Here is a 14192-nt window from a genome sequence, read left to right on the forward strand (position 1 = left end):
TAAAACGAAGGAGATTGTCATCGAATTCAGGAAGAGTAGAGGAGAACATGTCCCTGTCCACATCAACGGGGACAAAGTAGAAAGGGTCAAAAGTGTCAAGTTTTTAGGTGTCCAGATCACCAACAACCTGTCCTGGTCCCCCCATGCTGACACTATAGTTAGGAAAGCCCACCAAAGCCTCTACTTTCTCAGAAGACTAAGGAAATTTGGCATGTCAGCTACGACTCTCACCAGCTCTCATCAGCGTCAGCTACGACTCTTTACAGGTGCACCATAGAAAGCATTCTTTCTGGTTGTATCACAGCTTGGTATGGCTCCAAATTGCCCAAGACCGCAAGAACCTGCAAAGGGTCGTGAACGAAGCCCAATCCATCATGCCAACCAACCTCTCATCCATTGACTCTGTCTACACTTCCCACTGCCTCAGCAAAGCAGCCAGCATAATTAAGGACCCCACGCACCCCAGACATTCTCTTTTCCACCTTCTTCCTTTGGGAAAAAGATACAAAAGTCTGAGGTCATGCACCAGCTGACTCAAGAACAGCTTCTTCCCTGCTGTCCATTTTGAATGGACCTACCTTGCATTAAGTTGATCTTTCTCTACACTCTAGCTATAACTGTAACACTGCATTCTGCACACTCTCTCATTTCCTTCTCTATGAACGGTATGTTTTGTCTGTATAGCGTGCAAAAAACAATACTTTTCACTGTATGTTAATACATGTGACAATAATAAATCAAATCAAATCAAATCTTTGGATTGTTTCCTTTCTCAATTTCATGCCAAAACTTTCACAGATTTCTAAAATATTAAAACTTAAAGTTTGTTTATGATAATTCAGCTTCTACCTTAATCCTATTTGTCTCTCCTAATCTTTACTTTGTTTTGTGTAAAATTATTTTAAAAAACCTGCTTATTTTGCTGCATATGAGAATATTACAATGTGATTGGCTGTTTAGCCTGCTTGATTACACAACTGTTGCCAGGTTCCAGAAATCCTCCATTGCTGGTGCCAGATGTAAGTTCATGTAAGGAAAGGTGAAATTCACAACATGTAGATCACTACATCTTTACGGGCAGCACTCTTCGAAGTGAGCATCGAACCTTGTTGCAGTGCCGCTGGCCGCAAAATATGGGCCATTGCTGACAAGGTAAAGAATCAGTTGAAATATATACAGGATTGTTACAAATTCAGGTCTACTCTGTGTATCTTCTCAGATTCACTGGTGTCAGTCAGTCCCTAAAGCAACACTTTCATGGTAGTTGATTCACACTGTCCTATATATACTTGTACGATAGCATAACTTCAGGGTGCAGCAATAGTTTACCTTTACAATCTGGATTGGGTTCTTATTCTTTCTGCGTGTATTTTTCTCAATTCTCTCTAAAGATTAATCATATTAAATGAGGTGAGGCAAATCTTGGTTTGAATCATTAGCTCCATTCTTCAGCAATAACACAAATATGCAGGACAACAGTTATGATATGTTTTGTTTAGCTCAATCATTTAAACTTTGCTTTGCAAGATATAAAAATAATGAATATGCAATGCAATCCCACTTTGTTAGGTCATCATACTAACTTAAACAGAATAATCGCTCTGCATCCTTTCCTACAACCAGAGCAAAGTCACCCTTTCTCCAGTCCTGTTTTTCACAGCTTTTCTGCAGCACTTTAAAAACCCTCAGTGTTGCCCAGGCATGAGTTGCTTCATTAGTTGTGGAGTTGCAAATGGAACAGTCATTATCTGTGAAATTACAAATGGAATTGAACATTGCAATCATCAGTGAACAGTCCCACTTCTGACCTTAAGATGGAGTGAAGTTCATTGATAAAATAGCTGAAGGTAGTTGAGCCCAGGATGCTGTTATGATGAAATTCTGCAGCGATGCTTTAGAGCTGAAATGAAAAGCCTCCAACAGCCACAACCATCTTCATTTGCGCTAAGGGGAGGCGATGGCCTAGTGGTATTATCGCTAGACTATTAATCCAGAAACTCAGCTAATGACCCGGGTTCAAATCCTGCCATGGCAGATGGTGGAATTTGAATACAATAAAAAATATCTGGAATTAAGAATCTATTGATGATCACAAAGCCATTGTCGGAAAAACCCACCTGGCTCACTAATGCCCTTTAGGGAAGGAAATCTGCTGTCCATACCTGGTTTAGAGAGCCACAGCAATGTGGTTGACTCTCCAAGGGCAACTAGGGATGGGCAATAAATGCTGGCCAGCCAGCGATGTCCAAGCCCCAGAAATGTTTTAAAAGGTTGACACTGGAGAGTTGATCCTGATGAATATTAAACTGGAAATGGTTTCAAAAATCATAAAAATCAGTGTAGGTTGCTTTCAGATCATTTGTTAAAGTTTCAAAATTATTTACGACACGAAAGACACACACTTAAAGTTGGATTGAATCATAATGGTACCTTCTCAACATGGTATATGTGGCATTCCAGGAACTGCAGTCACAAATTTTATGTATTTGGGATCTTAAGCTTTTAAAAAAAAATTAGGCTTACCAATTTTTGATCAGTGGAGTTCTCCGACACAGGTGTCGATTTTCATTGTTTGACTTTCTTCTTCACCTGGCCTGAATTGTCCAGTTGCTCATTCAGCCTCCTAATGTGACTCTGATCCACACTGATTACAACAGGAAATTTTCAGAGAAGAACAACAAAATAGCTGACAATTAGATATATAAGAAAACATTGTTTGCACTGTTCAACAATCTTTTCATGTCCACTGATTTACACTTTCCACATTACTATGTACATAATCGATTGACTTAAATCCAACATTACTGGTAACATTTCCCCAACATTCAGCTGAACATGGAACTTGTCTTGACCAATTACCACAAATCAGTGAGCCTAAAAGGATATTGCCCCTTAATGTCACTTATCAATATTTGTATACATTTTCAGCCGAGGGCAGGTGAGCAGTTAAACATGAAAACACAAAATTTCTCGTCTAAGCCACCCATCACCATTTGCATTGTGAAAACATGATCTATTTCCTCACAATTGAAACACATCCAAGGGAATTATATTCCTGTACTTGCAGAATATTTATATTCTAGAGATATGAGCAAAACTCTCACAGAAAGTTACACCTTGTCTATTTCTGTTGAAGTACCCTTTTAGTGGCAATGATGAATAATGTTAACGTTAAGGAAATTTGGCATGTCAGCTACGACTCTCACCAGACTCTCATCAGCGTCAGCTACGACTACGGTTAAAAATTGCCCCTTAGATTCCTGGGATGTGTAGGTTAGAGGGATTAGCGGGTAAATATGTGGGGGTAGAGCCTGGGTGGGATTGTGGTCGGTGCAGACTCGATGGGCCGAATGGCCTCCTTCTGCACTGTAGGGTTTCTATGATTTCTTCTATGATTAATTACTGCCAATGACTATCTGAAAGTTAGCTATTGCACACGTGGTGACTCATTCCTTCAGATTTTAATTGTTGTTGGAGATTTTAAAAATAATAATTGTTTAATAATATTTTTCTTTCCTTTTTGTCTTTTGTCTCTCACTCTCCCCCTTTCTTTCAGTCTTTCCATTCCTCTTTTCATTTCACTTTCAATGCTTGAATTCACCCACTCTACTTTACACTTCCTCCTCAGTTATTGCACTGTTAATTTCACAAACTTTCAATCTGAGTAGCGAAGGGTATACATTGTTTCTTGCCATGTTAACTCGGGTCCCAAATGCTTTTCTTCTCTCACTGCAATGTTATCTGATCACACTTAAACATGCAGGAGCCAGGGCTGACAGTATTAGATACCTCGCCACAGCAACTTATGGTATAATATTTACTACAAACCACAAAAAAGCACATCTTGACTCAGTATGAAAAATATCCTTTATACGTTGCTAAAATTGCTTTTAGAATGGAAAGACCGAAATTTTTCAACTAACATATTTTAGTTTTAAAGTTAGTACGTGCACAAAGAAAATTTATACTCAAGAAAGGCATTGAAGAAGGCATAACTACAAAAGCATTCTTTTTTGTTTCACGAACCCTCTCCAGGGTAATGGAGACTTTGTTTACTGATAATTATCGGTTTAAAGACTATGGAATGACTGTGGACATTTCCTAAATGCAGTGAAGAAATATGAATCTGTTAAGTTTGTCATAGACACTTAAAGCTGTGAGGTGAAGGAAATAATTGGAGTGAGGTTATAATTACTAGGAGTGGTAGGGATTGCAAACCTACATAAAGACATGAAAGCGCAGAGGCTATGAAAGAATGACAAAGGGAAATGGAAAAGTATGCAAGTAAGAAAACTGATCTTTATCCTTAGTAAATAGATTTTAGTGCAGGGTGGCAACAAAATGTAACTGCAGGAGGCATTTTTTAAAAGTATTTAGGATTGAGCAAAGGTTTAAATAAAATTACATGAATGAAATACCTCAAGACATTTCAACCTTTGATTGTGTATCATAAGGTTTGAGCTTCAGCTTGGTTCAGTTGACACAACTCTTACTTCTGAGTCAGAAGGTGATAGGTTTGAGACCTATTACAAATTTGAACATATACTCTAGGCTGCTATAATATGAGGGAATGCTCAGCCATAACTGTCACAATCAAATTCACTAGTCAGTTCAATTATTTACAGCTTCTGAAAACTTGTTTTGCAGATATTGCTGTGTTTTTGACAAAATTAATTTGTATGGACAGTACACCACCCTAGTTGTCTATTGGGATTAGATTTAACTACATGATGCTAACTTGTGCCTATTCCTTCACTGCTGCTGTTAAACTCCTGGAACTACCTATCTAATAGCATTACAGAAGTATCTTGACGGCACAGTCGCAGTTCAAGGAGAGCTTCCCAAGGCAACTAGGAATGGCATTAATGACTGCCCATAAGCCAACTGTATTGACCTCATTGAGGCCAAGAGGTTAGCCTCTTTGAGTATGAGCTCCCTGATTGGAGGGCAACCATTACCTCAATCAGGGAGCTCATACTCAAAGAGGCCAACCTCATGGGCCTCGTTAAGCTCATTACACCAACATTTCTTTTTAAATAGTATGGACTGCAGCCACACATGGAAAAAGTAAGGCGAGAGATTCTCTTCTCCGAAATACATTACTGGTATTTTTTTGGTGCCAATTTACTGATTCTCATCTACTAAACTCAATTTCACAACATGCTGCAGTTGGAACAAAGACAGAACATGCTAGAAACAGGGTTGGCTCAGTTTCACTCACCACAAATGCTCAGTACTTGGTAATGTTCACCTCTATAGTTTACCACAAGGAAATTTTCATAAGAGATGTGCGCTAGCCATATTAATTAAAAATGTTCAACAGATTTTCCTTAAATTAACTCTTAGAAGGCGTGCAGATTAAATTTTGTTGAAGATTCTTCCTGTCCTTAATTGTTCTTGGAAAAAAGAAGTTAGCAAAGGAAGCACATTTGGAATGTATACTGTTGGAGCTGTTGGTTATGAACACTTTGCGGTTGGTCACTTTTGAGCTTAATGTACTGCTTAAAAATGTTTAATTGTTCATTGAAAACATTATAGAGGCATGTCAACCTGTGGACTTTTCTTTGGCTCTGGAGACTGTGCAGACTCGCGACGTGACCAACTGGGAGACACTAGAATCTCAGGAATAATTACTTGTAAACAAATGAGCAACTGGCGTTGAATGTTCTGAAGATTAAAGTTTTCAGCCGCATATGGGTTCCAAGGGGCTACACCAGGGATGGGCAATAATTGTTGTAGAGGGCCACATAAGAATTTTAGTATGTCCCCATGGACCGCCTATCTGTTTTGTAATAAAATTACCTCACAATCTAAAAAATACTTCCTTCGTCAATGTGAAGAGGAAAGCATTTCATGGGCATCAACAAGGGAGGTGAAGTTAGTTGTGATCTCTGTAGTTGCAAAGCAGAGCACTGCTGCAAGGTGGTCATCACTGATGGAGGGTTCAGTGTTGGGGCCACAGCTGTTCTCTTTATATATTAACGATCTAGATGACGGGACTGGGAGCATTCTGGCCAAGTTTGCCGATGATACAAAGATAGGTGGAGGGGCAGGTAGTATTGAGGAGGTGGGGAGGCTGCAGAAAGATTTAGACAGTTTAGGAGAGTGGTCCAAGAAGTGGCTGATGAAATTCAACGTGGGCAAGTGCGAGGTCGTACACTTTGGAAAAAAGAATAGAGGCATGGACTATTTTCTAAACGGTGACAAAATTCATAATGCTAAAGTGCAAAGGGACTTGGGAGTCCTAGTCCAGGATTCTCTAAAGGTAAACTTGCAGGTTGAGTCCGTAATTAGGAAAGCAAATGTAATGTTGTCATTTATCTCAAGAGGCTTGGAATACAAAAGCAGGGATGTACTTCTGAGGCTTTATAAAGCACTGGTTAGGCCCCATTTGGAGTACTGTGAGCAATTTTGGGCCCCACACCTCAGGAAGGACATACTGGCACTGGAGCGGGTCCAGCGGAGATTCACACGGATGATCCCAGGAATGGTAGGCCTGACATACGATGAACGTCTGAGGATCGTGGGATTATATTCATTGGAGTTTAGGAGGTTGAGGGGAGATCTGATAGAAACTTACAAGATAATGAACGGCTTAGATAGGATGGACGTAGGGAAGTTGTTTCCATTAACAGGGGAGACTAGGACGCGGGGGCACAGCCTTAGAATAAAAGGGAGTCACTTTAGAACAGAGATGAGGAGAAATTTCTTCAGCCAGAGAGTGGTGGGTCTGTGGAATTCATTGCCACAGAGGGCTGTGGAGGCCGAGACGTTGAGCGTCTTCAAGACAGAAATTGATAAATTCTTGATTTCTCGAGGAATTAAGGGCTATGGGGAGAGAGCGGGTAAATGGAGTTGAAATCAACCATGATTGAATGGTGGAGTGGACTCGATGGGCCGAATGGCCTTACTTCCGCTCCTATGTCTTATGGTCTTATGGAGGATCTATTCTTTAATTTATTGAATTTCATAACATAAAATGTTTCTTTGGAGATGTAAGTTAACCTCAACAGTACAAGCATCTTTTGGGCATGAGCCCTGATCTTCGGAAAGTGCTGTTCATGAAGAGATGCGTAAAACCTTGATACTTGATTTGAATCGCTCCGCAAGCAATAAAACAGACCGCGTCAATAAGCTCAAATTGGAGGTCATTTGGAGTGTTGTCGATAATGCATGTGAAAGGGAAGGAGATCAAAGCCATTTCATCTTCTATCATCATAAAATCCTCAATGTGGTTGGAAAAGTTAGCTTGCAAAGTAGCAGGACTTATCTTTTCAGGTTCTGATCAGATATTGTAATCTGGTGCAAAGTGGGGAAGCGTGTAAACTTCCTTTCTTCAATTTGATGGGAAAACAAAGAGCAACTTTGTCTTGAAGGCCTTGACATGTCATGAGCAAAAAGCTCCCTTCCTTGTAGTTTAGAATTCAGTTCATTCATGTGATTCATGACACCAATGGCAAAGGCAAAATCAGTAAGAAGTCTCACAACACCAGGTTAAAGTCCAACAGGTTTATTTGGTAGCAAAAGCCACTAGCTTTCGGAGCACTGCTCCTTTGTCAGGTAATTGGGAGTTCTGTTCACAAACAGGGCATATAAAGACACAAACTCAATTTACAAAATAATGGTTGGAATGTGAGTCTTTACAGGTAATCAAGTCTTAAAGGTACAGACAATGTGAGTGGAGAGAGGGTTAAGCATCCACATCAAAGCCAAAATCAACCAGCCAGTTCACATCATTGAACTGAGGAAAATCTACGTCTTTACCTTCCATCTGCAAAGATAAATCAATTTCTGCCTTAGCACCCACAATCTTTGCAGAATTTTCCCCAAACTAAGCCATCTTTGTACGTACAAAACATCTGTGCACTTTAACTCAAACTCCTCTAACAAAGAGACAAATTGCCTCTGGTTTAATATTCTTGCTCTAATAAACTTGACAAGTTTTGTAACTGTTTCAATAACATTGCTCAGTTTCAGAGAACCTCTTGGTGAATAGTGCAATGCAGAGAAATGATTTTCTGCCCTGGGTTTGTTACTTTCACTTGGTCCTGAACTCTTTTCAACAATCCAACATTTTTGTCGGTCAAGTTAGGACTTCCATCAGTGGTCACGCTTGTCAATCTCTTCCAATTCAGTCCACATTTTGATACACTGTTATTTACTGCTTCCAATAAATCTTTTCCAGTCGTCACATTATTCTTTGACTGCATTGAAGCCTGTTCCTCGGTAACCTCATCAAATTTATAGTCATGTCTCAAATGCAAATCAACAATATTGCTGTGTGTTTTACATCACAGCTCTCATTGAGTGCCAGAGCGAAGGAAGAAAAATTGTTTATCTTGCTTTTAAAATATTGGACCAGGTTCTCCGAGATTTCTTCTAAACGTCTCCTCACAGTTTGCCCTCTTTTTAGGTTTGATAGTGAAACTTCGTCAAATTGCGTTTTCTTGTTTGGACGCAATATTGCAGCCAAGTCAACCAAGCATTACTGATGAATTCTCCTTCAGAGAATGGCTTGCTCTTTTTGGCAATTCTATGTACGTTGCTCATTCTGGTAATTCCATTTTGTGGTATATATAGTCTGGTAAAAAAAACTGCTTTTTAAAATTTGAGCAACCATCTAATGAGATTGTCTCGCTTTCTCTTCATTAGACACGTTCTTATATTTGGCTGTATGTTGTTCTTGAAGTGTTGATTCGTGTTGTATGTATTCTTTGAATACAGCGACACTTTCTTTGCAAACTAAGCTGAAACCCATATATTCCTTGGCAGTGACAAGAGGCCCTATGCTACTTCTGCCAGTATGCCAAGTTTCTCTCTGTGTGACTTCTTCCGGAAGGTTCCAACATCAAAGGTGCTAGTATTCAACCAATTCAATTCATTCTAGGTGATATCAAGCAAAGGCTGAAGGCACTGGATACTGAAAAGGCTATGGGCCCCCTACAATATTCTGGCAATAAGACTTGTGATCCAGAGCTTGCCATGCCCCTAGCCAAGTTGTAGAGACCAAAGCCCAAAAGAGTACAGCTACAACAAAGGCATCTAACTGGCAATGTGGAAAATTGCCCAGGTATGGTCCTGTACACACACCTGCTATGACTGCAACCCTACATTCTGCACCCTCTCCTTTCCTTCTCTATGAACGGTTTGCTTTGTCTGTATAGCGTGTAAGAAACAATACTTTTCACTGCCTCCCAATATATGTGACAATAATAATCCAAATCAAAATGCATTATTGACAACGCACACACTCACACTCAGAGCAATGTGACAGGAGAAGCCCCGCCCCCCACCCCGGAAGGGTCATCCCTCTGTCCTGATTGGCTGATTTGGACAATGGCGTTCCCTGCGTGATGACGTCGAGTGCGCGGGGCGGGGAGCGTGTGACGTCACGCGCAGACCGGTTGGCGGCGGGCGACAGTTGGAGTAATTTTGTGCGAAGCGAAGACGGAGGCGGAGGAGAGGGAACCGGGACTAACGGTGAAGGAAGATAATGGACCTCCTTTGTTATGCCCGCAAATAGCACAGAGCCTGGCTCCTAAGGCTTTATCGATCACACACAACATCAACACTTGCTGCTCGGTGCCAGCCTGTCAAATCTCCCCTGACTTGGCCTCAGGCCATCCGTCCCTCTCCCAAGAGCCGCTGGAATTGTCCCTGAGTCACCCCCCCTCTCGCTCTGTGTGCAGGGCGGCGGGGGAAGGAATCTCTCCCTCAGAAAGACAACCCATCCCCATCTGCTGTCAACCCTGCAACCAACCCGTCTGATCTAATCCTGGGAGGCTTGGCATCTTCCAGACCCCAGAGGGACATTCGCTTCCCTTATTAATAGCTATTTGCCATTGTGATCGATATTATACACATTTATTTATATAGAGGGAGGGTTTAAAGATGTCCCCATAGGTTGTGATCACAGCACATAGGAACGGCTGAATGATGCACCCACGCTTTTATTTGGCAACAATACAGCTTGGACCGTAGTCATATAGAGAGAGAGAGAGAGGGGGGAAAAATGAAGAAAATACTCCGCTTTGCAAAGAAAAAGAGAAAATTTTCTCCCAACACCTCGGACACAGGGAGTGTGCTCTCTGTAGGGTACGAGCTGAAAGAGAAAGATTTGGGAAAACTGCATAAAGCTGCTTCTACCGGGGATTTATCCAAACTTCGACAGCTCATTAAGAAAAACGATGTGAATCAACTGGATAAAGAAAACAGGTAAGGAGGTACCTGGCATTAATAACCTATATAATATATTAATGTATTCCTAAATTAGAGCAGAAAATGCTGGTAATACTCTTTCAATGGCCATCAACCTGAAATTTTAACTGTTTTTCTCTCTCTAGATATGCTGTCTAATCTACTGAGTTTTGCAGCATTTTCTCTTATTTCAGATTTTCCGCATCAGCAGTATAAACCCCTGATATTTTGTTCTCACAATTCAATTGTTGGAATACAACATTGGCTCTAAAGCAGGATATCCAAGCTATTGCTACAGCTAGAAGATACTTCTGATCCTATTTGATCTTTGAACAAAGAAAATTACAGCACAGGAACAGGCCCTTCGGCCCTCCAAGCCTGCACCGACCATGCTGCCCGACTTAACTAAAACCCCCTACCCTTCCGGGGACCATATCCCTCTATTCACATCCTATTCAAGATGCCCCTTAAAAGTCACTACTGTATCTGCTTCCACTACCTTCCCCAGCAACGAGTTCCAGGCACCCACTACTCTCTGTGTAAAAAACATCTGCCTCGTACATCTCCTTTAAACCTTGCCCCTCGCACCTTAAACCTTTGCCCCCTAGTAATTGACTCTTCCATCCTGGGAAAAGCTTCTGACTATCCACTCTGTCCATGCCTCTCATAATCTTGTAGACTTCTATCAGGTCTCCCCTCAACCTCCGTCACTCCAGTGAGAACAAACCAAGTTTCTCCAACCTCTCCTCATAGCTAATGCCCTCCATACCAGGCAACATCCTGGTAAATCTTTTCTGTACCCTCTCCGAAGCCTCCACATCTTTCTGGTAGTGTGGCAACCAGAATTGAACACTATATTCCAAGTGCTGCCTAACTAAGGTTCTATAAAGCTGCAACAGGACTTGCCAATTTTTAAACTCAATACCCCGGCCAATGAAGGCAAGCATGCTATATGCCTTCTTGACTACCTTCTCCACCTACATTGCCATTTTCAGCGACCTGTGTATCTGTACACCCAGACCCCTCTGCCTATCAGGTTCTGCCATTTACTATATATTTCCTATCTGTATTAGACCTTCCAAAATGCATTACCTCACATTTGTGCAGATTAAACTCCATCTGCCATCTCTCTGCCCAAATCTCCAACTGATCTATATCCTGCTGTATCCTCTGATGGTCCTCATCGCTATCCGCAAATGCACCAACCTTTGTGTCATCCGCAAACTTACTAATCAATCCAGTTACATTTTCCTCCAAATCATTTATATATATATTACAAACAGCAAAGGCCCCAGCACTGATCCCTGAGGAACGCCGCTTGTCACGGCCCTTTGGTTGGTAAAACCGCGATAGATGCTATTTCCATTTAGTTTTGAAAAAGGAGGCAAAAACAAACAAAAACAAAAAAAAACTATATGCTGTCTCTCAAGTTTGACCTTATGAATGAAGTTGCAGAAATGTTTCATTAAAAATTTATTATGGAGCACCTGCACTGAAATGAGGTCAGAGCAGATTGCTATGATGGGTTCAGGAGGTAAGATCTAGTTAATGGTTTTCTTTGAGCTTGTGAAAAAGGAATATGGTAAGAACAAGAAAAACAGAAAATACTAGAAATACTCTGCGGATCAGGAGAAAGACTCGGACCAGGACCTTTCATCAGAACTGGGGAAAGCTATAGTTGTAAATGGTGGTACAAGAAGGAAAGAACAAAGGGTAAGGTGAACAGCAGCTGTGATTGAATGACTAGTCATGATGTGGAGATGCCGGCGTTGGACTGGGGTAAACACAGTAAGTTGTTGTTAAACTTCTTATTGAATGACTAAACAGAGGAGGATGTAAGGTAAAAGGGGATGGAACAAGTAAAGGAAAAGGTGAGTTAAGAGGGTGTCAATGGGAATAGCAGGATCATTACCATCAGTTGTTACCTGAAAAATGTTTTAATTCATTCGCCCTGAAGGCTGTACAGTGTATAATTGAAGGATGAGGTGCTGATCATTGAGTCTATGTTGAGATGACCAGAAACAGAGGGTCGAGCTTGCAGACCAATACAAGTGTACCACAAAGCAGTCACCCAATCTGCATTTGGTTTCCTAAGTGTAGAGGCCACCACATTGCAGGTAGTGAATACAGTACATTAAATTGGTGCACATTATTTCACATGAAAGGAGGGTTTGGAATGCTGGCTGGTGGGAAGTTAGGAGATCAGAGTGCAGGTATTCCACATCCTGCAATTTTATAGGAAGGTATTGTGCAAAAGGGTGGGTGTGTTGGGAGTATTTTTTTTAATCCATTCATGGGATATGGGTATCACTAGCTGGGCCAGCATTTATTGCCCTTCCCTGATGGCATTTAAGAGTCAACAATCAGTAAGGATAGGCAACAATACCTCCTCCACGATCATCTTCAACACCGGTGCCCCACAAGGCTGTGTCCTCCGCCCTCTACTATACTCCTTATACGCCTATGACTGTGTGGCCAAATTCCCCTCCAACTTGATTTTCGAGTTTGCTGATGACACCAGCATAGCGGGTCTGATCTCAAATAACGATGAGACAGAATACATGAATGAGATAGAGAATCTAGTGAACTGGTGTGACAACAATAATCTCTCCCTCAATGTCAACAACACGAAGGAGATTGTCATAGACTTCAGGAAGCGTAAAGGAGAACATGCCCCTGTCAACATCAATGGGGACGAAGTAGAAATGGTTGAGAACTTCAAGTTTTTAGGTGTTCAGATCACCAACAACCTGTCCTGGTCCCCTCATGCCGACACTATAGTTACGAAAGCCCACCAATGCCTCTACTTTCTTAGAAGACTAAGGAAATTTGGCATGTCAGTTACGACTCTCACCAACCTTTACAAATGCACCATGGAAAGCATTCTTTCTGGTTGTATCACAGCTTGGTATGGCTCCTGCTCTGCAAGACCGCAAGAAACTACAAAAGGTCATGAATGTAGCCCAATCTATCAAGCAAACCAGCCTCTCATCCATTGACTCTGTCTACACTTCCTGCTACCTCGGAAAAGCGGCCAGCATAATTAAGGACCCCATGCACCCTGGACATACTCTCTTCCATCTTCTTCTGTTGAGAAAAAGATACAAAAGTCTGAGGTCACGTACCAACCGACTCAAGAACAGCTTCTTCCCTGCTGCCATCAGACTTTTGAATGGACCTACTTCACACTAAGTTGCTCTTTCTCTACACCCTAGCTATGACTGTAACGCTACATTCTGCACTCTCTCCTTTCCTTCTCTGTGAACGGTATGCTTTGTCTGTATAGCATGCAAGAAACAATACTTTTCACTGTATACTAATACATAAGACAATAATAAATCAAATCAATTCAAATCAGATCAAACATTGCTGTGGACGTAGAGTCACATATAGGCCAGACCAGGTAAGGATAACAGGCTGTGACAAAGGGTAATTCGGACTTGAAACGTTGGCTCTATTCTCTCTCCACAGATGCTGCCAGATCTGCTGAGATTTTCCAGCATTTTCTGTTTTTGTTTCCGATTCCAGCATCTGCAATATTTTGCTTTTATTATAAGGATGACAGATTTTCTTCCCTCAAGGACATGAGTGAATCAGATGGGTTTTTTCAACAATCAACAATGGTTTCATGATCATCGTTAAACTTTTAATTCCAGATTTTTATTCAATTCAAATTTCACCATCTGGTGTGGTGGGATTCAAACCTGTATTCCCAGAGCATTGTCCTGGACCTTTGGGATGACAATACATCACTGCCTCCCGCAATTGAGGAAGGGACCAGGGTGTTGTGTAGATAATGATTTCTTCAGAACTTTGAAAGGGATAGGAAGAAAAAGATGTGTTCTGTGGCAGAAATAGCAGAGGGTGATTCAATTGATTTTGGAAGTCAACACAGATCTTATTTTGGTTCAGGGAGAGGGTGATGGGGATGAAACCAAGAGTGCAGGAATTTTCTTTCTATTCATTTGTGGGACATGGGTGTCGCTGGCTGGCTA

The 14192-nt window shown here is 41.3% G+C and overlaps 1 protein-coding gene across 9 annotated transcripts in view; it reads left to right on the plus strand.

The window, feature by feature from the left end:
- Positions 1-9397: 9397 nt before the first annotated feature.
- ankrd26 (ankyrin repeat domain 26) overlaps positions 9398-14192 on the plus strand; it is a 135020-nt gene continuing 130225 nt past the window's right edge. For all 9 annotated transcript variants that reach the window (XM_078219858.1, XM_078219849.1, XM_078219856.1 and 6 more), the window contains exon 1: positions 9398-10215. In XM_078219858.1, coding sequence (XP_078075984.1) covers positions 10013-10215 — 203 coding nt within the window. In that variant the 5' untranslated portion in view covers positions 9398-10012. The remainder of the gene's footprint in view (positions 10216-14192) is intronic.

Source organism: Mustelus asterias, chromosome 9 (assembly GCF_964213995.1).
Source record: "Mustelus asterias chromosome 9, sMusAst1.hap1.1, whole genome shotgun sequence".
NCBI classification, from domain to species: domain Eukaryota; kingdom Metazoa; phylum Chordata; class Chondrichthyes; order Carcharhiniformes; family Triakidae; genus Mustelus; species Mustelus asterias.